At 34.0% G+C, this 24,210-nt stretch overlaps 4 protein-coding genes across 7 annotated transcripts; 2 read left to right on the forward strand and 2 right to left on the reverse strand.

Annotated features, from left to right (window-relative positions):
- The first annotated feature begins 2,079 nt into the window (after window positions 1–2,079).
- On the forward strand, window positions 2,080–7,271 carry LOC141677641 (squamosa promoter-binding-like protein 12). Of its 3 annotated transcripts, none has more exons than XM_074483646.1 (5): window positions 2,080–2,305; window positions 3,729–4,420; window positions 4,505–4,638; window positions 4,807–5,055; window positions 6,709–7,271. In XM_074483646.1, the coding sequence occupies exons 2-5, from the start codon at window positions 3,756–3,758 to the stop codon at window positions 7,020–7,022; spliced, it is 1,362 nt and encodes a 453-aa protein (XP_074339747.1). In that variant the 5' UTR covers window positions 2,080–2,305; window positions 3,729–3,755; the 3' UTR covers window positions 7,023–7,271. The 3 variants fall into 3 exon arrangements, with proteins under 3 accessions (XP_074339747.1, XP_074339748.1, XP_074339749.1); XM_074483647.1 differs by lacking the exon at window positions 2,080–2,305 and adding an exon at window positions 2,540–3,527; XM_074483648.1 differs by lacking the exon at window positions 2,080–2,305 and having other exon boundaries at window positions 3,534–4,420.
- A 4,658-nt stretch (window positions 7,272–11,929) lies between these two features.
- LOC141678596 (arabinogalactan O-methyltransferase 2-like) lies at window positions 11,930–13,070 on the forward strand. The gene has a single exon (XM_074484936.1). The coding sequence runs from the start codon at window positions 12,035–12,037 to the stop codon at window positions 12,878–12,880; it is 846 nt and encodes a 281-aa protein (XP_074341037.1). The 5' UTR covers window positions 11,930–12,034; the 3' UTR covers window positions 12,881–13,070.
- Window positions 13,071–14,662: 1,592 nt separating this feature from the next.
- Window positions 14,663–16,681, reverse strand: LOC141678309 (uncharacterized). Its single transcript, XM_074484590.1, has 3 exons — window positions 16,432–16,681; window positions 16,004–16,093; window positions 14,663–15,913 (listed from the first exon to the last, which is right to left on the reverse strand). Exons 1-3 carry the CDS (start codon window positions 16,477–16,479, stop codon window positions 14,963–14,965), a joined length of 1,089 nt encoding a protein of 362 aa, XP_074340691.1. The 5' UTR covers window positions 16,480–16,681; the 3' UTR covers window positions 14,663–14,962.
- Window positions 16,682–19,016: 2,335 nt separating this feature from the next.
- Window positions 19,017–24,140, reverse strand: LOC141677195 (uncharacterized). 2 transcript variants are annotated; one of them, XM_074482977.1, is made up of 5 exons: window positions 23,755–24,140; window positions 23,124–23,227; window positions 22,723–22,836; window positions 19,454–19,555; window positions 19,017–19,277 (listed from the first exon to the last, which is right to left on the reverse strand). In XM_074482977.1, the coding sequence occupies exons 1-5, from the start codon at window positions 24,023–24,025 to the stop codon at window positions 19,221–19,223; spliced, it is 648 nt and encodes a 215-aa protein (XP_074339078.1). In that variant the 5' UTR covers window positions 24,026–24,140; the 3' UTR covers window positions 19,017–19,220. The 2 variants fall into 2 exon arrangements, with proteins under 2 accessions (XP_074339078.1, XP_074339079.1); XM_074482978.1 differs by having other exon boundaries at window positions 19,472–19,555; window positions 23,755–24,138.
- Window positions 24,141–24,210: the final 70 nt, after the last annotated feature.

Consider the following 24,210-nt stretch of genomic DNA (forward strand, 5'->3'; position numbering starts at 1 on the left):
TATTTAATAAACAAAAGTCTGATACCTAACATTTTGTAATTATTTTTTAGAGCAATTTTGTATTTTTAGTATATTTTTTCAAGAATTAATTTAAAGTTGATGATTTTGGTCCCTTGTGAAATACTACATTTCAAAATATATTATATAAATTCTGAGAATATGTATACTTAAAAGAGTAAAAAATAAACAAATTTCACTTACGTGATAATATTTGAATATAATAAAAAAATGATTCCTTAAATTTTCAATAAGGTTCGAAGAAAAAATAAGTTGACAAAGATATGTAAAAACAACGTTGTAAGATAGGTTGCATGTGAGGCACATTTAACAAAAATGCATAAAATCAGATACGCCAGTTTGGTGGTTCCCAGAACCAACTCACGTATCTCCTCAACCTCATTATCATGTGCAAATGGCGTCCTAATTGGATTTACTGTAGACCCCCCCTCTTTATTTCTTCCGTGTGTGTCGACTTGTTTCTTTTAAGGTTTTCATTAATACCACTACTAGTCTTTTATGTAACCCCTGAACCAGATTAATACACTTTCTACTTCAACCTAATACACTTTCTACTTCAACCTCGTTAATTATAATTTTATTTGAGATGGTCTAATCTAAACGGTTGAATATATGATCCTATTGAGACCTTTCTCTAACATCTTAAATTTTTAGATGAGCTGGTTATTCAATATGGTGTCAGAGTTTAGACTCACGGGAGAATTATGTTTGGAGAATTATGTTTCGATTCCCGGTAATTGATACTCCAAATATGGGTATTATGGCGGTAATTGATACTCCAAATATGGGTATTATGGACAATAAAGGTAATTAAGGCTGACAGGAGAACTAAGGTTCGATTACCAACAATTAATATCTCAAAGATGGGTATTGTGGATAGTAAAAACAATTAATTCCCCAAAGATGGGTGATCGAATGGGCTTCGAGTGAGGGGTGTTAAATATATGATCTTATTGGGGTCTTTATCTAATACATTAGGGTTTTAGATGAGTTGGTTACTCAACATAAACATTTATAAATGGGCTTTGAGTGATGGGGTGTTAAATATATAAAGTGTTAAATATACGATCTTATTGGAGTTTTTCTCTAATACCTTAAGTTTTAGATGAGTTAGTTACTCGATATAAACACTTATAAAAAATTAGTTGTCAAGACTCAATTTACATCACAAAAATGAGTTAATAAATATTAAAGTAAGTGTATTATATTGATGCGTGATTGTAATAATTTTAAATAAATACTATAAATGGGAAATTCATTTTTTTCAGAATAGTTAAAAAATGGCTCATATAAAATAAGACGAAGGCTATATTATGTACTCCCTCCGTCCCTTTAAGAAGTTAATATTTAAAATGAAGTGTTCGATACGCATTTTAGGGCTCCTATATAGTATAGTTACATACATTATTTTTAATTTTTTTTAACTAAATAAATATTAAATACTTAAAGTTTTATTCAAAAAAAGACAATTTTTAAAATAAGTCACACAATTATAATAGATAAGAGTCTTAAAATGCGTGTCGAACACTTCATTTTAAATGTTAACAATTTAAAGCGACGGAGGGAGTACAAGATTGACAAATCTACAAACATATATTACAGAGTGATGTTAAAAAGTATATGACCTTATTCGGGTATTCCTCTACCATTTAAAACTTTTAGCGAAACTGATTTCTTAATATGATATTAGAACTCAGTTTAGAGAGAGGCTCAGATTCGAGTCTTTTTAAATCCTAATTATTTAATTTAATATTCCAGTGATCACTTTAAAAATATCACTTTCTTATTTAAAAATATTACAAGGGATTAAAACATATATCATGTAAATAAGAAAGATTATTAGAAAAATGTTTAAGAATGTTGATGTTCAAGAGTGACTCGACAGCTCCTAAGCTTGCCTAATGAAAGCGGTGAAGAGGCACCCTCGAATTTGTAAACCCCACTAACTAATTTGTCATTTTGAATCACACATGAGTGTCCATATAAAATTCCCATGTACCTTCCCACACCCTATCCTTACCCTCCTCAACATTTTCTCATTTAGTTCTTATGTCTTGTAGTAATATAATCTGTGTGTCTGATTTGTTCTTCACATCATAGTCACACACACCACTTGTATTTAACTCCAATCAGGTTGTAGTTATATGCTTACAGATTTATTTATACCCAAATCTAGTAAATCTCATACTTTTTTTGTTGCCATTTTTACATTTTCTTGGAAACTGGAGAATCATCAAAAGTAGTAGTGAGTGACTGAAAATGGAATGCTAGCTTAGCCTATTTTCAGGTAACTCTACTCCTCTTTTCAACTACCCTTTTTCTTGTTAATCAAGAATCAGATGTGGAGAGGGAGAGGGAGAGTGGGAGAGAGAGGAGAGAGAGAGAGAGTGGAGAGAGAGAGAGAGTTGGAGAGGGAGGGAGAGAGAGAGAGAGAGTGAGTGGGAGAGAGAGTAAGAGCGAGAGGGAGGGACAGAGAGAGAGAGAGAGAGAGAGAGAGAGAGAGAGGGAGGGAGAGAGAGGGAGGGAGGCTGATTAAACCATTTTTTTGCAGAAACTCATTGTACCATTTATGTATTACTATGTTTCTTGTTTTCTTACTAAAGTTTTTTTTTTCACTTAAAGATTTCTACTTTGTGATGAAGTAACCAGGGTCGTTTTTCTGCATAACACAAACAGATTATTTATATGCATATGTGTATGTATTTGTTTATTGCTGTAACCTCTGGGACCAATTTTTGTAGAGAAAATGGAGGAATAATAGTAGTAGTATCAGTTAAAATCTAGACTGGGGACCAGTACTTCTAAAATGTGTAAAATGTTTATCTATTCTATGTGTCTGTGTGTGTCAAATATTCTAGCATTAGTCAATTCAGTGCCAAAATTTTTATGATTATATTGTAAAGAATTTATTGACCATGTATGAGACTATGAGCAACTTTGCTAGTGTCTCTATTATCATTCATTATTCTTACCACTGTTAATTCAAAGATTGCAATCTATCTTTCAATTATTGTGTTATGGAAGGAGAACAAAGGACACACTGTTATGTGGGGTGCCATTCAATTGATGTTAAGATTGATTGGTGCCAGTATTTTCTTTTCCTAAAGATGTTTCACCATTTTTGTAGAAGTAAATTTGGTACATTTACCATTTTGACTAAATGACCTTAAGTTTGCTTTGATTTGTGTGGCACCTTCTGCTTATGCTCTTCAATATAACAGAGACTTTTATTTGGTTATGGATAGAAACAGTAGAACTTAAGAGTATGGTAGCCGATGTTATAGAATTTTTGTTGCTTGAGCTTGTATGTTCACATATTTGTATTGTTATCTTGATATGTACGTTCAGCTTTCGAAGTTTGTTTTTTAGTGATGCGATTTAGGTGTTGTGTGATTCAGTTCTGTAGCGGCCTATATTAAAAAGTGATATCTGGTGCCCGAGCTTGAAGAGTGTTTCGTTACTTTTTGGCGGTTTGAACATAGTTTAGTTTATTGAGTATTAGGAGTGAGGCAAGTTCATGTTATGATAAACTTTATAAATTCTGATGATTCTCAAGTTATTGATTGTGTTAGCTCCTATTTATAATTTAGTCTAGTTTTTTTTCTTGTCATATGTATATTATATGATTTAATTTTGGCTAAACATTTTTAACAGTTATGCTCTGTTATCAGCCCAATTATGCATAATCATTCTTGTCATGATTAATGCAGATCTGAAAGTAAAAAGGATATCTTTTCATGAATTCCTCTGCGAAGATGGAGTGGAATGCAAAGTGGGACTGGGAAAACCTTGACAATTTCTGTTCGAAATACAATGGAACTCCCAATAAGCTAGAAATGGCCGATTGGGGAGATTTTGATGTTGGGTCTTTTCATTTGTCTGGTGCCATTGGTGATTCTGCCTCTGATGTCTGTCATGCTTCATCAGTAAAGAGCTGCGTATCAGGTTCAACTGATTGTTCATCAAAGGGAAGAGTCAAAGCATCTAATTTGACTTTTGATCCTTTTGGAGGATATACAGCAGATTTTAGCAAGAAGAAAGAGTGTGAAAAAGCTGAGCTAATAAGAAATTCCCCTTCGCTGGACACTTCAGTGGGATCTGCAGAGTTGTCAATTGGCCTCAAACTTGGTAAAAGGACATATTTTGAGAACTGTTCTACTGGAAATAACTCGAAAACCTCATCTTCTTCAAATATACCTGTAGCATCAGCTTCAACTGCAAAGAAACTCAGACCACCTTGTCAAAATGGACCAACTCCACGATGCCAGGTTGAAAACTGCAACCTGGATCTTTCATCGGCTAAAGAGTATCACCGGAAACATAGAGTCTGTGAAAGTCATTCCAAATGTTCGAAGGTTGTTGTAGGAGGTCTAGAACGCCGGTTTTGCCAACAGTGTAGCAGGTAAGCATCTTATAGAATTACTAGTTCTCAGGCTTAAGTAACTTTGTAATTGTTCATTCCCCTAATCTTCTTTCAATCATGAAGGTTCCACAGTTTGTCAGAGTTTGATGAAAAGAAGCGAAGCTGTCGCAAGCGACTTTCTGATCACAATGCCCGCCGCCGCAAGCCGCAACATGAAACTATTCACTTCAAATCTACTAGCATGTCATCGATTTACGGTATCATTTTTCTGAACTCCTCGGCCAACCTCATTATTGTATCAACTATTTTTTTAGTTTGATTTTTCTGCAAGACAGTCTATTCACTATTGACATGTTGCGACGTAGAAAACACACCGATAAAGTTATTATTCATATCTAACATTTGACATGCTTATAAATTTTCAGAAGGGAGGCAACAAATGAGTTTTGCTCCTATTTCTGACAGTAGACCTACTGAGGATTCTAGTTGGGAAATCATGAACAGCTACAAATATGCACTAACCAAGGAGCATTTGCTTAAGCCCCAAATACCTGGAGCTGTCAATGTGCAAAATCACTTACCATGGTCTAGGCTACCACATGCCATCAGCATGCCAGCTCAGAATTCAAGTAGGCTTTTGCAATGCAAGGGAAGTTCAGAAGGATTTAGTCAAGGTTTGTCTTCATTGCCTTCTTTGACACTTGTCCTATATTTTTTTCTTTATGTTTTGAATGAAAGGAACTTAGATTAGTTGTTTCGTTACTTGCTTCCTTGAGCTAAATTCTCTATTATATTGTTGGCACTGGTCCATGTAGTTGTTATTAACTAACATTTAGCATAAGAACTTTCTTTACTACCTCTGAGCTCTGCCAAGAGCCATAGAACTTATAGTTATCCAGTTATGTTTGTTATGACTGCTGGTAATCTTAATTGACGGGCCTTATATACTTCTGGTTTCTTGTACCTTTGTCCTTTGCTTTGAGTTACAAAGAACAAGAAGCTAGGTCCAGGTTGTTTAAGCATTAACAAAAACATTTTTGTCCTTATTTTAATAAAATCCGGTACTAATCAAGCACAATTTAGGCCTATGATATGATTTGTGAGGATTGGATTCCATCTTCTTGTAGCTTTGACTAGGAAATCGTTTAAGTCGGTTTTTACTATCTCTTTTAAGTTAAGGTCGAGCCTGCAGAAGAGGAAGGTTATTACTTATTATGGTTCATCCAGTTCTAAGTTCCAAGCTTGAGCTCTTTACTAACTTTCCACTGTCGAACCCTGATTGAAAGGGGAATCTCTTCGTGTTGAGGTTCATTCTGTTCGTAAACATCTGATAATTCTTTTTCTCAACCTTTAACTTTCCCGGTCTTCTTTAAGAAAGAAGTGCAATCTGAATGTATGGGTTGAGCTAATAGATTCTATTGATGGTACATTCTGTTGTAGTGAGCTCAACTGGCTCTAAGACCTTGCTGAACCCGAATAAGATTGCTGGATGAATGTTCAGCTAGAAGAAATTTAAATGTAGTGTGGGAGCAAGATTAAGGAAAATCACAAGAAGAAGTGAATTTCTTAAATAGATGTAGAGAACAGAAGTAATCATGAGATAGAAGGGAAAGCATCTTAGAACATTTTAATGAGACATCTTTGTGTTATCACTTACCCATGGGGTAGTGACGTAGTGTACAGTTTAAGGCTGATTCATGCTTTCATGGGTTAATATCAAAACTCATGGATACAAACCAAAGGAACGGAAGCCTTATTCCATAAAATTATTGGAGAAGCTCAGCAGAAATAAACGAACATGAAATTAAGGGCCAGAAAGTAGTATACACTATGTTATTGATGATGCCTAGTTGCGGAGTAATGAGGCAACAAATATAAAGTATAATTATAACAGAATCATGAAATGTGACGAATCATTGTAGTAGTCATTACAAGTTACAGTGATTTCATTTCAAATTGTTTGCACAAGTTATGCTTGTACTAAGATTAACTAAATACTGATTTTCTGTGTGTGCCATATGGTTTTATTTTCTGCTGCTTAATGTTGGACATTAAACCACTTGCCTATGATCCTACAAGAAGAGAAACAAGTATAACACTGAAATCCATTTTATCATTACTCATTAGACTGGAGAAACAGCTATTTTGAAGTTCCGAGTACTGTGAAGCTTTATTTAGTTCAGAATCTCAAACTATTATGCATTGTTGGCTAAGTTTGGGAAAACCTTTTGTTAAAGATTGGGTAGCGTTTTGTAAAAATTATTCACCTTGTGCTGAAATCATGCAAGTTAATCTAATTGATGACTGAATGGTGTTTTGAGTTGCAGGCATCCCAAGGTCCGTGTTCTCATCCAACATCGATGCTGCAACAGACCTTCATTGTGCTCTCTCTCTTCTGTCAACCAATTCCCAGGGTTTGTGTGACCAAGGGTCTGTTAATCACTACTCCTTTGATGCAACTTACAAGAACATTTCTCCTCATACGATTCATGCAATACCCCAAAGTTTGCCATCTGCTTCATCAGAGTGCTGGCAGACTGAGGATACACACCTCTTGGCTTCAAACATTACATGTGGCAGCAACTATCAAGAAAATCAGCTTCTCTCAGCACCACATGGCAGTGGTTTCTATTCCAACTAATCGATCAGGTGTTTCAAATCTTTTGCCAGTGTGGAAATGTTAATACTTGCGATTCTGAATGCTCAGCTAAGCAATTTGGTAGATGTAGACGCTAATGGACATGTGTAGAGCCTGCGCGTTTTAGGGCTCCTCGCGGCCTTCAGCTTATTTATTTTGGAATTATTTTATGATTGTCTAAGATATTGATAACTTGAATTAGATTCTTGCGGTTACCTGTAGCTTGTGGTTCAAAAATTTGTTGCATGCCAAGTTCAAGGAGTAAAACAAAATTACAAACGGAATATATGTCACAGTTGTTACACAACTCTGAATACTAATCCCTTTTGCATTTAAAATTTTATTTTGAAAAGCTCATACTCTAAGCACATTGTTATAAACCAGAAAGATGAGAGAGTTACAATATCAATAAAACTTGTTAATAATAATATTAGATTCTTGTAAGTGAATGTCATCAAAAAGACCAAAAATTAACATCTCTTGCTTTCGGTGCATCAAAAAGGCCCAAAAATTAAAATTAAAATTCCAAAGGTCCAGTAGCCCAGTTAAGTAGTACCAGGTTGTGGATCAATGAGCCCACCAAGTAACATTAAAATTAAAATCGCATGATATGCACATGATTTTATAGTAACATTTCTTTTTTAATGAAATTCCTTTTTCAACAAAAAAAACAAATATGATTCTATATAATTGTATCTAAGATGACCGAGGATAAATTTTTACAATTAGAACAACCCATTGTGCTCAATTGTGGCCGAATTTAACTCCGGATGACATTTTGGCGATTAAATTAATAAGAGAAAAATGGGTTCAAAGATGATCTCACGTAACTCTTCTAACCCTCGATCATAAACTTCTTCCATACAAATTTAATGGCATTTTTTTAAATAGTAATAACTCATCCTGAAATTATAAATTTACCCTACTGTATTTATATGAAAAAATGACATAACCTCCATGAGATCATTCTCATTTACATGATTCTCAATTAATAAAAGATGGCCAAGTAATACTTTTGTTTTATACTAAAATGGTGCAAAAGCCGACATAATGTCTAACCATTTTACTACGAACTTGCAACTCCGTCCACCAAATTGTATTACTGGGGATTAGAGCTGCAAACGTACAGAATCGGGCCGTCTAAAGTTGAGTCTATCATAATTTTTTTTAAAACAAGTTGAGCCGAGTTTAAAAACCAATCCGAAAAAAATGTTCACGATTAGCTCGTTTACGAGCCGAACACGAGTTTATTTACTGACAAAATTCAGCTCATAGGTTAAAATTTAACCTTTTTATACATTACGGTGACAAAGTTAAAGTAGCTAAATGTATGTAGTACAAAAACTTTGATGTTATCGCTTGTACATTAGTTGTAGTAATACAGAGAGAACAATGGAGTTTTACACAACATTATTATCATCTGTCATGTTGTTGAGCTCATATGCCGACCAAGAAAATCTTGAATCTAGTTAAAAGAAGCAGCATCAGCCATTTGTTGGGAGCAGATCGGATGGCTGATTTTGTTGGCTCAGGCCTCTGATTTGTATTTTGGAAGAAGCTATTTGTGTACAAATCACGTTATTATTATATACAAACAAACAAACAGTCAACAACGACGGGACAATTGCACACTGTGGCGACAATAACCACCTCCTTGCCTATGCTTACATGTTACTTATATGCATAGCTGCGGTTTTAACTTGTATAGCACTTATTTTTAACATAAATTCGTATAGCGTTTTCTCTTTAACTTATAATAGGTTTTTCCTTGCCTATGATCACATGTTACATATATGCTTTGCTGCAGTTTCAACTTGTATAGCGCTTATTTTTAACGTAAATTCGTATAGTGTTTTTTTCTTCGACTTATAATTGGTTTTTATGCAAGTAAAAAATGCTTGAATAATATTTAAGTTACCGAGTTGAATTATGAAATACTGATCATGGATTTAGATGATTATGTGATTAATTAATCGAGTTTGGATTAAATGATTCAAGTATGAAATTTATAAAATTTTCCTTTATAAATTGTTAATAATAATTTATGGTAAATTTCAGAAAAAGTGATTATACCTTAAAATTTAGTAGTATTATTTGGAAAAATGCAAGTCAACACTTTTTGTTTTTCATATATCAGTCTAGTTCCATCGGTTGCCTACTTTTCTTTGTTTTTTAGTACTTGTTTTATTGACTCATGAGCAATTAGTAAATTAACAAGTAAAAATATATACGAGACATATGTTTAACAAGTTCAACTTTGAAATCATTTATTTGTTTGGCTAAGTAGAACACAAACAAAGAATTGCGAGCAACGACCAACTTTAGATTTTGTGGTTTAAACGTCACTTATTCATCTTCATTTTAGATTATAGGAGTTTCTAAACTTAATTAAGTACAAGGTTGGTAGTTTTAGTTAAGTATTTTTTTTAATAATGCAGATATCATTATTGCAGTCATTTGTTCTGTGAGATTATGGTTGTGATAAATGTGAATTCGTTAAAGAACATATATATGGTTGAATTAAATTTTACAAACTTTAGGGATGTTGGCATAAGTCACGTAACGAGTGACGGTCACTATTATAAATTTCGGAAATCAGAAGTATTTGGTTGAGATACCAATTTATAATTTATCGGAAATCGGTCAAATCGACAAATATTTTTAACCGATTTTTGAGCGATTTATCGACAATTTTTGAAAAATTAGCTTATTTCTATAACAGAGGTGAGAGTTATTTTGTGCCTATTCCTCGTTTCTTTATGAAATGAAATTTTGTGTCGATTTTCACAAAATACATTCGGTTTGTCCGTATATAAATATATGTGTTATATGTAAAAATTGATACATAATGATATATGAAAGTATGTAAAAATTCAACAAAAAAATTTTGATGATATAATTATAAAGTAAGAATGATAATACCTCAATTCATAATTTTATTGAGATGTGACTTGTCTATATTTTTATTAGATGAATTAAGCCCTTCCCTTTCAATCGAAACGATTAATGTGAAAAGATCGCTTGCTTTTTTTGTAAATTCAGGAAATGGATAAAATACCAAGATATGATTATTATAAAAATAATAATCAATCAATTAATTAAAATTTGATTAAAGAAGACAAGACGAGATTCAATAGGGTTAGGGTTTTGCCCGTGAGTGGACCGATAAATACATTAATAAAAGTATGTCACCTGATAAATGCGATAAGATATTTAATCATCTAAACAAAAAATCGAATATATGTAATCGAATTTTCTGTTGTGCGCATGGGCACATAATAAGAAGACATGTGTCAAAATTTGATTGGTTTTTCAATCATAAATGTTGATAGACCCCCTACATTTACATCAGTTCCACCAATTAAAACACTCTAAATTTATAAAATTTAGTGTTTAATGTGTGCTCATAGACACTTGACAAACCTATATCTATATATTATAAATTGCTGGATAACTCTTTTTAAAGGTTTGATATCTATATTTTGGTTCCGATATGATTTTTAATTTGAATTTGACCCATTAGACTATCCATTTTTAGGTTTGGTATCCATATTAGATTTATAAAATACCCATGTACTTATTATGACCCATTTTAAATATAGAAACTTTGCAATACAATTTTAAATATGAATTGTGTTATTTATGGTAAGTTTTTTTTTTGAAAACCACTTATGGTAAGTTCTTAGTACAAATTTGAAGCAGAGTTTAAATTTTAACAAATCTATTTATAGAAATAATCTCATAAAATATATAACATAAAAATAACATATGTAACGAAAGTAGTTCTTAAATAAATTTATTATAATATGTAAATGTCATACACTTATTATATAGATAATTTAATCATTCATAATCATATTATTCAATTTGAATTATAAATTTATTTATTTATTTTATTAAATAATTTTTGAGATCCCGTGTACAAAGCACGGGTTATAAACTAGTATAATAAGAATGTGTGATGAGTGTTTATTCCAACAAAATACAAAGTTGTCACTCTCACGGTGAAATTTACAAGAAGAGAAAAAATAATGTTTGAATTACAACTTTGATTTGAACAAGATTAAATAACCAACCCCATTTAGTTCATCTCCGCTGGAGAATCAAGACATCTGTATCCTGTACTACTAGTACTATATTCAATTCAATTCCACTACTCCCTATTAAACTAGTACATTGAAACTGTGGGTCACTTTCTTCATTTAAAATATATGGGTCGCCTCTACGTGTTATTATTCTATTGCTAATACTAATACAATACAGTTACACCGTAGACTCGACTCGTTCCTTGTCCCATTTTATGTAAATCATTTTTTATCCGGATGTCTTGAATTTTTTTTAATTTTTTATCGATTTTATATGGTGTGCTCGTGAGCATACAGTAAACACAAATTTTTATAAATTTAATTTATTTTGATTGACCAACATTTATTAATAATAATGAAATCTTGCATTTACAACAACTATACCTATCAAACATTCCAAATTTTTAAGTTTCAGTATTTAATACGTGTCTGTCCATTTACACACATTAGACACATTAGAACGATTCTTAAAAAATATTAAGGTGTTAAGAGTGGAATTATCAGACTAATATCTCATATCATTAACGGTATACTTCACTTATTTAACATCCGGAAGCTTTAAAATATATGTTAAATTTAGTCATATGAAACCTATAAGTTAAGTGCAGTGAATAGTGATTATAATTTTAACGTAAGCCATAAGAGCATAAGAATAAATGGCCTTTAATACAAATTAGATTAAATTTTATTTTTCGAAATAATAAAATATGCTGTAACAGTTGAATGTCGATTTTTTATAATATATGCACACTCTGGTCAAATACTGACCATCATCTCCTTGGTCAATCTCCATAGAAAAACAAGAGACGTGTTATAAGATCCATAACTTCACTTCTTCACAGTTTAGACTTTTTCAACATTCACATTTCTCCTTCTCTCTCTCTCTCAATCTCGATCTCTTTCCTTTTTCAAATTTTTTTGAAAAAAAATATGAAGGAGAATGTAAACACGAGATTAATCTTCAATGACAAATCAAAGTATTTAATCATCGGCGTCGGCATCCTCATCGCCGGCGGTTTATTCATCTCAACTCTCCTCTTAAACATCAACACTCCTTTCATCTGTACGTTCGCCGGCGCAAAATACGATCCGACAAGCACGCAACTGGAGACAATTTTACACTACGCAACCTCGCGCGTGACGCCCCAACAATCACAAGCCGAGATTAGGTTATCATTCGATGTTTTAAAAGCACGCGCGCCATGCAACTTCCTCGTGTTCGGTCTAGGTCACGACTCGCAAATGTGGCACGCGTTTAATCCAGGTGGCACCACGCTATTCCTCGAAGAAGATCCCAAGTGGGTCGAAACTGTCTTACATGACGCGCCTTTTTTACGTGCAAAGTACGTGAAATATCGAACACAACTACAACAAGCTGATCAGTTACTACAAACGTACCGGTCCGAACCAGATTGTAATCCGACAAAACAAGTCCCATTAAAACAAAACGAGCGGTGCAAGTTAGCACTAAACATGTTGCCGGACGAGGTGTACGATAAGGAGTGGGACCTGATAATGATCGACGCGCCACGTGGATACTTCGCCGAGGCGCCGGGGAGAATGGCGGCGATATATTCAGCGGCGGTGATGGCGCGGAACAGGAAGGGATCAGGTGTGACGCATGTGTATTTGCATGATGTGGATCGTAGGGTTGAGAAAATTTACGCCGAGGAATTTTTGTGTCGGAAAAATTTGGTGAAAAGTGAAGGGCGATTGTGGCATTTTGAAATTGCGTCGGTGGTGAATTCGACTGTGAAATCTGATCTTTTTTGTTAGATTTGATTTTGATTCTACTGTCGAATCTGTATGTCTGTGTGTGTTTTTTTCACCTACTTTAATTTTTTTAGTTACCCCGTTTACGTACCTTTGTGTACTATATATTCAAAATTTGAAAACCCTGCTTTGGGTTTCGTATTTTGTTAGCTTTTCTTGTGTTGTTTACAATAAGAACATGATATTTTACTTATTTTTTTGTAAAATGTTATTTTCTGAACTTTTTTTTTATTTCTAGAGTAAAAAAACGTGAAATTACCAAATTATCCATGTCTTAGATTTTTTTAAGAGTTTTTTTATTGTGAATGCAGGGGTAGTTTTATCTTTTCACTCATTCTTTATTCTGGAAATAAGAAAAATGCCCTGAAAATAACATTTTCCATTTTTTACTATTCAGGAACATATATATTCAGGTTTGAGCCGAGGATAGTGTTGATTTTACGTATTTTTTAGAATTTTTGTAACATACATGTTTAAGTTTTGAGAGAATGTTGCTCGATAAATGCTAAAAAAAAGGTGGCTCATATATTAACGAGAAATGGTGAAAATTTAGATTTACTTTAATAAAATGACGAGAAAGAAAAGAGAGACTGTTTCCGTAAAAATAAAATTCGGGACCATTAAGATGGTAATATGTGATTTTTAGTTCCAGCCCTACACCTAAATGTAAGACTTTTGTACAAAGTTTTGGACTTTTTTTGGGCACGCTGAAGGAGAGTTTCTGGTCGCCACATTTAAGTGTAGACTAATAATAGGAGCCCAATTACTAAGACTAATGGATTATTTCTCTTATCTATTTTTAAAATAGGCTCTAAAAAGAAGCTGAGGTGGCTAATATTTGAATATTTTTGTGGGACTTGTTAAATATAAGTTGGTTGGCTTTGATTAATTTGTCCGACATATTGCAAGTGTATCATTATTTCTAGTTGGTTTGGGGCAGTCCGGAGATCTCTGGGCCTGTTTGATTCCACTGTTTGCAGCCTTGGCATTAATCGCTTTCCAAACTGATATGATATCTTTAAACAGGGATTCATCAAGGGGTCCACGTGACACGTGTTCTCACGAAATCAAAAAATTAATGATTTTTTATAAAAATTTAAATTTTAATAAGTGACCACATTAAAAAAGTTTATCAAATTTTATTTATAATTATATGATCATAAATTGGATAATAAATAGTTAAAATACAAATTTTTAGCATTTAAATATAAAAATATATTGGAAAAACATAGTGGTAATGACCATTTTTTTTTAATTTGAACAATTAACACGTAACATAATTATTTAAGTACATGGTGCCGCGTAAAAGTCAGACACATGATCTGCTGAAATGAACTGTTCGTCTTGTAAAGAATATTTTTACCAGTAAACTCAATATCTAAACTTTACCCTCCGAATCTAAGCCTTTACGTTACGTAAAAGATAAATTATAGATTTTAAAGGATAGTCGTATCACGAAATGTATGCGATGATCGACAAATTTTACGCACATTTTTGATGAATAGGTATAATTTTATAAAGGCAAAAATTAAGCTAGAGTATTTTACATTCAATCCTTTTTTCAATATTAAACTTATCCGTAGAAATTATAGTCGATTGATGATTACGGTCATCGTTTGTTACGGATCCGTGAAAAGTGAACATTTTAAAATTTGAATTTTTTTCAATTTAATGCTTGGGTTACTCAGCTAGTTGCTACTGAGCCGCATATGAGCAGTGGCATTTATGAATCTGGATTATGGACCATAGATTTATTAAAGTACAAATACAATCCGTTTGAGTTCAAACAAGGAAATATTTATAACAGCCTATTATTAATCATCAATCTTTACAATAATCAAGAATCTTAGACACATAAAGACTGACAAGATAGCTTTAAGCACAAGCTTTCCACTGCACAGCTTACATTCTGAAGTTGTAACAAAAAGGAAACACTGCATACTTCAAACAAAGCCGGATTCTTTTATTCTTCATATTTTACTTGAATTCAGTTCCCAGGCTCTATATACTCGAAACCACGACAGCACGATGTTTAATAAGTAGAGCTTTGCTGCCTCCACTTGTGCGATCTCAGCCTTGAATCAGTTAAGATGAAGGTGATGATGTTGTATCAAATGATTTCCTCCGTACCAAAAGACAAGTGATCTTAGAAGGCTGAGCATGCGTATTATCGACTGTGCACATCACGAAATCTGGCCTGTGGAGTGCCAGATTAAGCCTTTCTTTTCCGACATCCAATCCAGTTGCGTCCAGCAAAACATGCCAGGAGTTCCTGTGAGCTTCCGATATCCAATGCATGGAATAACGCGTGCCATTCACATCTGCAGGATACGCGAATAGGCCTTTGGGACAATTCTTACTCTTCCTTCTGAAGTACTGACTAAGTTGCGATCCTTTGATTCTCAAATCCAACCATGTTTCTGGTGCAGGAATTACCTTTGAGTCTTTATACGACACGAATTCTCGTATGCAATCGTTTTCTTCACCTATAATTGTCATATAGTAGTTCCCCCTGTAGAAGGGGTACGATTCACCAATCATCATCATAGCTTCTCTAAATGTAGTCGCGAAAAGGACTAAATAATCATTTTCAATCAATCCACAATGCTGCAGAGCCCTGTTTCGGACTTGTATTTCTGGAATTGAAATGAAATTACCGAGAAATGATGTCTTCTCCTTCAAAATCTCGAGCAATTTTGAAGGCTCTAGCTGAGTACCGTCCAAATCAGAACTTAAATTACTAGTGAAAGACGGTGAAGTTGACTCTTTAGTCCCGCTACTTCTGGGAGTAATTCTCTTATCATCAGGCGTCGAATCAGATGATTCGTCGCTGATACAAAGACTAGAAAGATCAATCCTGTTGTCTCCATGATCTTCTACAAGGCCATTACAATACTCTGGATACTTTGCGAATATATATTGTTGGACATATTGCATTTCATTAGGCGTGATCGGTCCAGACCATCTCAAATCAAGATTATGAAGAGTTGATATGGCCTCAGCTATCAAGTGTGCCGGAAATATAGTGTGTGCTTTCTGTTTTTCAACAAGAAACACGCGCAAAATTGATCAGAATACAGCAAAAAAATAGTCCCGAGTTACTGAAAATACGATGAATTGACTTGCCTTCATAACCATGCTGGTAGGTCTGCTCTGGTTTGGCGATTTCGGAATAGAAGCTAGCAATTTTTCTCCAAGTTCAGCTTCTATCACATTCTGAAAAAACAGTAGATAAACTGTTAGAATACAGAACCGGTTAGACCATTCTCTAACACCTTGAGGTTTTAGCGTCAGTGGTTCCTTGACATGGTATCAGAGCTCCGGCAGCGGAAGAGGGACACGAAAGACAAATTTATGCCCCAAAGATGGGCGCATTGATCCACTATTCGACCCAAAAATGGGCTCGAGTGTGGGCTCGAGTGAGGGGTGTTAGAATATAGATCCGGTTGAGCTATTCTCTAACAACTCGAGGTTTTAGAGTAAGTGATTCCTTGACATAAACTTCAAAAACAGTAAATAACTAAGGATTTTATACAAGCAACAAACAATTTTACCTGGGATTCTTCATCCAGAATTAGCTCTTCTTCAGCACTTCTTCCCATAATGCTTTCACAATATATGTTACTGAAACTAAGAAAATAAGGTTAACAGAAGTAACAAAGAAGAGTTTAAGAGCAAGAGGAGCTGATTGACATTATATATATAATCTTGCTGCCATTGGCTAATTACATTTTTTAATAAGTAGAAAAATGCTGACATAGACCCTCACATTTTTGAACTATAAAACAGTGACTAATAAATTGTCCAGATATTAATTAGCACATTTTTTCCAAGATTTTCATTAAATCATGTCTGCCTAGAGTAGACGCAAGGTCAGCTTAGATACTTCCTCCGTCTCAAATTAGTTGTTCCACTTGATTTTTACACGTAAATATAAATCTTAAACTTTTATTCACACAAAAAAATTTAAAAAACAATTAACGAAAATATATGGTCAATACACCTTAAATTACGTGTAAAAATTAAACGAGACAACTAATTTGGAATGGAGGGAGTATCACTCTCTCTGTAATTGAAAGAATATTGTGTTAAGATATAATAAAATCGACAGTGTAAACCTAATTCTTAACCCGTATCAGATTTTAGAATCGATCGTGATAAACCCAATTCTTAACCCGTATCATATTTTGAAATAACGAAATAACTTAAAGTGAGTCATAAAAAATGGACTTTTGAATAATTTACTGAATCCACATTTTGAACCTGAATAAACCGATTTTCGAATGAGAAAAATGTTAAAATGTAACATATAAGTTCAATTCTTAACTTGGTTTTACTGTAAAAACTCAACTCACGGTAGGAGGCGTAGTTAAATTAATGATTACTATAGTGAAAAATCAAATGTGCAATAATATTAGTGTTGTAAAAAGCGCATTAAGCGGACACTTAAGCGGGGGCTTAAGCGGAATCGGAGGTCAAAATGCTTGGATTAGTGCAAAATCGGATATTTAAGCGTTTAATAAAATTTAAGCGGGTTTAAGCGGCTCTAAGTGGAATTAAGCGGATTTTGACTGATTAAGCGGTTTTTGACCAATTAAAAGGGGAATTAAAAATAATTAGAAAAAAAAATAAATCTTATTTTTAAAAAAGGTATAATTTGATATTTTTAAATGTTACTTGTATTTTTTAAGTTGATTATGACTTTGTGAATGATAATTTTATTAATTTATTATAATACGTGAATGTTATCTCTTTATTCAAAAAAATATTCATTACTTTTAACATATACATAATTATTTATTTATTTATAATCCGATTAAGAGTCCGCTTTTAAAACCGCTTAAGCGCTTGCTTTAGCGCTAAAAGGTGACTTCACCGTTTAGGTCCGATTTGCGCTTTTTACAACACTGAATAATATTCTTTCGAGTTACTTATAAGGGAAACAATATTAATAAAATAAAATCATGGAGTAGCAACAACTCGAGTTTAATAAATTAGGATGCTTAGTCGCCTACCATAATATAAAACTGAGAGAGGAAGGTGACTGTTTGAGCATCTCAGGCCGTTGAGAAGGCATCAAAAATGATTATTCGTCATTTGATTCTTAGTCGTGGCTTCAACTAGTGTAGCTTAATTAATATTATCAGCCATGATTAGAGATAAAATATCAATATTATTGATGATTAACATGTAAACATTCACAAGAAATCAAAATGTTCACACTTGTCTTGAAAGCGATTTAGCTATTGCTTAACTCTTTAGTTAGGTTTAAACTGTCCCTATGATGGTTCCACACACGCACATACTAGAGGTCGAACTCCTGACCACAAGGGGTACAAGAGCTCAACCGTACTGTTATTAATGCTTTTCAAATAAGTAAACATTAGAATTTAACTGCAGAGAACTTGTAACAATGCCAAGGTTGTTTGTTTCCTGCATTATTGATCTGTAAACTATTTTTTTTTCCTATTTACTATAAATTTGGACTACAATTATCAATTTCGTAGAATAAAATCGAAACATCCCTTTACAGATAATCGCAACTTATAAAATCACATAGACGTTAGTTGTTAAGGTCCGCTTCCGTTTTATAACAAACGTATGCTATAACATACCATACTGTGGTCTTTTACCACAATACGTGTAAAGTAAGGTTTCTGGTGTGAATGCATGGAAGACCATGTTTACACGACAGGTTTCTGGTTACAAAATAAGCACAAAGATATAGCTCAAGTCACACACTTCTGATAAATAAGTGGCTTGTCTATCTGAACTGATGGAGCAGGACAGTCAAACTCTCAAATAATCCACACAATACCAGTCAGTATAGGTGTGCTGACAAATTTTACTGCCTCTTTGGAATTATGCTCTCAACTGCATCTTAAAAATGTATTGCAATGCACTAAGCTTTCCTCCAAGTTTGAACATGATGTCACTTGATAGATGTATTACTATAAACATATATACAAGTAGTACCATAAACTCAACTAAGGTCTACTTAGTAGTAAACAAATCCAAGCTCTTTGGATTAAGTTCTAACAGCCATTTTGTAATAAGCCTATAGGAGTTGTTGATCATTATACTGTTTTGTATTTGTTGTGACAAGGAAGCATCCTAATTTTATCCTTAAAGAAGTCACTAGAGTCTAAAACTTCACTTTTTCCCCAATAACGTAGTGCATAAATTATCACCTCATACATTGAAGAGCGACTAGATTTGAATCAGTCAAGACAGAAACACCTAATTACAGCCTACTGTACGGAACATTTGCTAGGAAAAAACGGAGAAAAGATAGAAAGCTAGATAACTGTCATTTTATACGGAACATGAAAGTAAATTTTCTCTACAAAAAATATTTCATCCGCTCATCTCTTCTCATAGCATTATATACAGCTTGGACCTGGAAACACGGTGAAACTCAAATATATAAGTTAACTGTTGAGAATAGCTATATATAACACTTTGATTCTTATCAAAGACATCTATAGGCAATAATAACATAATCCAGTTGAGCAGATTGAATACAAATCGTGATATTTTTCATATATATTATTAATTTTAAGCACGTGAACTAACACGGAAGGGAGGGAGGACCTGCTCACTGGAATGAACTTGAACCGGTCCAATATTAACAGAGATATATTTTCCCCCTGACGACATTTTTTGCTTTACTTGTCCCTGAGGAAACAAAACAAAGACAATTATATGATCGAAAGCCAGCAAAATGATTGATGAAAACGAGTGGCATATTTCTGAAATTAAGGCTTTCTCCCAAGTCCCAATTCCTAAATCAACCAGATGTTGGACATAATTACTTGGTTTTTGCTGTTACTCGATGCAAGCTTCTAAGCAGTTGATAATAAGCCTATTGGAGAACTGTTATTTATCATAAAAGTTTGTTGGATACTACTGGTACTACGTTTATTTTCTGATGTAAACACAGCAATTGTAAGTTCCTAAGATGCCTAGAGACTTAATCTATGAGAATTTTATAATAATTTTTCTGTGAGCGCCATCACACATATTCAGTAACCATTACACATTAAATTAGCTCAATAAAAAGCCTCACTGCATCTCCCAGAGACATCTACAGCCCTCTCAACTTCTACTCCGTTCCCAAATAAAAGTCACTCTTACTTTTGGCAAATATGTTGAGGAGTCGAAATATAATTGCGTGGAAGCAATACAGATGTAATTATGGTTCTGTTCAATTATTCATCAATGCAATGAAGCCTCACCGCATAAACTCGCAAGCATTTGCAATTATGTATGCTATATTGCCAATTTGAAATTTCGTAAGATCACTACATTTTGATTTGCAAATCTAGAGCCTACTAGTGATTAGCAAAGCTGTTAGATACATTCAACGTTACTTTCAAGCAAACAAAGTTATTTTATATTGAAAGTCCAGAACTAGTATACAAGCTAACAAGCCACCCCCAGCACCGAGCAAAGTTCCTAGAGACTATCTTAAAGTCAAGTGCACCTCAGTCAGTTGTCAGATTTTATCCTCTTTTACCTTAGCCCCTTACCCTATGAAAAAGTATTTACTATTATGCTAATAATCGGAGAAGGGGCAGGTTACAAGGGGCAGGTTACAAGGACAATGAAAAAGTCATGAAAGTTACAAATTGGGATTTAACACAGACTCCCTCCATCCCAAATTAGTTGTCCCGTTTGACTTTTGCACGTAATTTAAGGTGCCTTGACCTCATATCTCCGTTAATTATTTTTAAAATTTTCTTTCTGTGAATAAAAGTTTAAGATTTTTTAAACTTTTATTCGCAAAATGAAAAATTAAAAAAAAAAATATCAAAGGAGGTCTACGGTCAAGGCACCTTAAAATACGCGTAAAGTCAAACGGGACAACTAATTTGGGATGGAGGGAGTAGTTAAAAAAAGTGGATACAGCCTTGGCACTGGCAATGGGGGGGAAAGAGTACTGCAGAGAACAATAGTCATAAGGGGTGAGAAAGGGATTGACCCTTTCAGGGAAAACAGAACCTTAATCCAAGCTTTCCTATCCAGCCATATCATATTTCTAATCTTTTTCCTTTTAGATATGGTCAATTACAAAAATTAAAATAGTTTAAAGTCCCAGGAAGCACGGACTCGAAAACAGCGACACGGGTACGGGGACACCGGGATTCACCAATCATTGAAGAGTCTTGGATACGGGACTCGACAAATAAAATAATAATAATAAATATTTATATAAATCTATATGCATGATAAGATTTGTATATGTCAATTACTTCACATTTTCATTCATAAATCATAAGTTAATTAACAAGTAATGAAAGTTTATTTCTTCAAATAGGTGGAAAACTAATAAAAACTCAGTCAACATTATGAAATGTTCATCTTGTTTAAAAAGATCAGACTCCGTCTCTGGTTCGTCGAGAGACAGATTTGCAACTGCTAGAACACTTTCCTCCACCTGTGACTTGTCGCCCCCGAGTCGGTGGCAAGTCCAACGTTGTTTTCGTGCCGAATCGCCATGTGGCGAGTCGATACACATTCAGGCGAGTCGGAGAGTCGGACTCGCATACGGCAGCCAAAATGAAGAGTTCGTTCTTCCTACTTTGAACCCTTGACCTCTCATTACCACGAGGAGAGGGGTATTTACCAGGCTATTAAAAACATTATCCATCTATGCTATCCTATTAGGGTACTTCACAAAGATGATTACAATGGGAATTGAACTACACGGCTACACCCTTATTAAGTCAAATTAGCTATCTCGCATCTACTATCTCTAGTTGTCTAATACCTACAAATAATGTACTTCATATCCGGGGTAATTCAAGAGTAGCCCTGGTTACTTAATGCCCTCCAAAGTCCACACCTGAAGCTTTGTGGTTTGCACATAATATAGGGTCCGGATCAAATGAGAATCAATCACTAAATACAAACTATGAGAATCAATAAGGTTCTATGCGCATATACGTATATAAATAAGTATATGTTCTATTTAATGTTTAGCACAAAACATACCAGGGTTCACCAAAAATCGTGCTGAGCCTTAGTTATGTATAGTTAATTTCATGGTTCTCATTTTATTTGGTTTCCACTCCCATAAATATAATATTAAACTTTTGGTCAAGGAAAAAATACTCTTCGCACTATCCTCCTGTAATCTTGCAGTTAAAGGGGCATTTCATTTGTACGAATCTTATCATGAATCAACATCATCTCACGCTGAAAACAGCAACAACAATCAGCAGGCCATACTCGACTTTGAAATATATGATGAAGCCCTGAATCTTGATTTATTCACTAGTTGAGGCGAAAGTCAAGATTACGTGCAACCAGGTGTAAGGTGCTGCTATGATGTAACGTGCACAATTACTTTCCTAATTGCAGTGGGTCATGAAACTGTACAAAGGTGTGGGTCCATAATGTTACTTAACCTTGATTGCTAATCATTTTTATAAAGTAAGAGTTTCTTATACATAATTCTAAATCAAAAGAAGAAATAATCTATAAATGAATTCATCTACTTCCGAAGTCCAGTAGGCAGCTGAACGATGCAACAAAAAGTCTAGTGTAAAAGCCTTCAAAGCTCAGCTCAAAGTACCCTGACAACAATCTCCATCTTATTATTGAGGGATGATCGATGCTTTGACTCGTCTCCATATGGTACTATAGTAATATGGATGTGTTTTTCTGATATATTTTACATACTATGATGCGGGAAAAAGAATAAAAATATTAAGAAGATGTTGAGATACAATACGTACATGAACCTGATTTCTTATTTCCACTTTACCAAGTCAATGACCATTAACATGTCAACTATCAAATAAGTCTGTTAAAAGGATGGCCACACACAAAAAGATTACCTCTGGAATTGGTTGCTTAAGAACTGTTTCAACAGCAACAACCATAGCTTGCACAAAATCATTGCCTCCGGTCCCTATTGCTGTGAACCCTCTAACCGTTGGGTAGACATTAACCTGTAGAAGGATTGCGTATAGCCATCAGCGAAATTTGTTACAGATCAACAATCATCCTAAAACTTGAACCTTGTTTTGTATGCATTGGCTATAAGATATAGCCTAGTGATAACCTTTGGGAAGTTACATAAGAGGAACAACTTATTTATTTTCATTACACAAGGATGTCCCAACCAATATTAACAATCTTCAATTTGCTAACGATGCATATGTTACGAACTTAATAAAAAATGTATTAAAAAGGGCAAGCGTAAACGTGCATCCCATGATAATATTGTTTTTTATACCTTCTGATCAAGAGTGAGCCACTCATTAGTCGCATCGTCCGTCACTGTACCCCCAATAACCACATTTGTAGTTTGCCCAATTCGCCCTTCTGTCTTTGACAACTCTGCAACAACATCAACACTTAGTTCTTTCTGTGGAGCTCGCTCTCTCTAGGAATGCATAATACATCACATATATTCCGAATCAATCAAAAGTACTATATCCAAACTTCCCTACTTAATTCTATAGCAACCAAAATATGCCCAAGAGCCAACATTCGTACTCTTAGAAAGCGCACTAAATTTATCAAAAACACACTAATTGACTAGAAAAATCCTTTGGTAATATGTCCAAATAAAAATATCTAGTGCACTAAGTGAACCCAGTCATCCACTTAACAAAGATCGAAACTTTATAGTGGCACTTTCAAGAACCTGGACAATACAATTTCAAGATTCTATAAAAAATGCTAACATGCACATCCGTTACCTAAAAAACTACATAAAATGCACAATTGAGAAACCAATCAAGAATAGTTAATTATAACAACAAACTATCATAAAAGCATACACACATACAAATATACATACACTGATTTAGTACATACAAACATATATAAAAAAGTGATCAGTATTGAAAGAAATGGGGAACCTGAAATGGCCTTAAGAACAGCTTCTTGAGGAGGACCCTGGTCAAAATCAGGGTCAAATTCATCATCTGAAGAAGGGTTTTGAGTATGAGTGCATTTGAAATGATGGGTTTTTCTTGAAAACTGATTTAAATTTGGAGTCTTGAAGATTCTACAGCCAAAGCACCTTAAACTATTTGATGGTGTCCCAGAAAAGGTTGAGGTTGAATTACAAGGCAAACTAGGCCATGGTTCTGTTAAGAAGATTGGTCTGAAGGCAGTTGCACATGCCATGATCTTGTCTTTGATTTTGTTGGTTCTGTGACTGTGTTGTGTTGTATTCTCTTGGTTGAGTGTTTATCTTGTCCACAGCCCCCCGTGATAATTTGATGCATTTTCCTCTTGATATCACTTTTTTTATTGCTTTTATTATGTAGCCTTAGCTAAAACCAAAATTTCCACAGTTACCACTTACCAAG

The sequence above is a fragment of the Apium graveolens genome, chromosome 8 (assembly GCF_009905375.1).
Source record: "Apium graveolens cultivar Ventura chromosome 8, ASM990537v1, whole genome shotgun sequence".
In the NCBI taxonomy this organism is placed as follows: Eukaryota; Viridiplantae; Streptophyta; class Magnoliopsida; order Apiales; family Apiaceae; genus Apium; species Apium graveolens.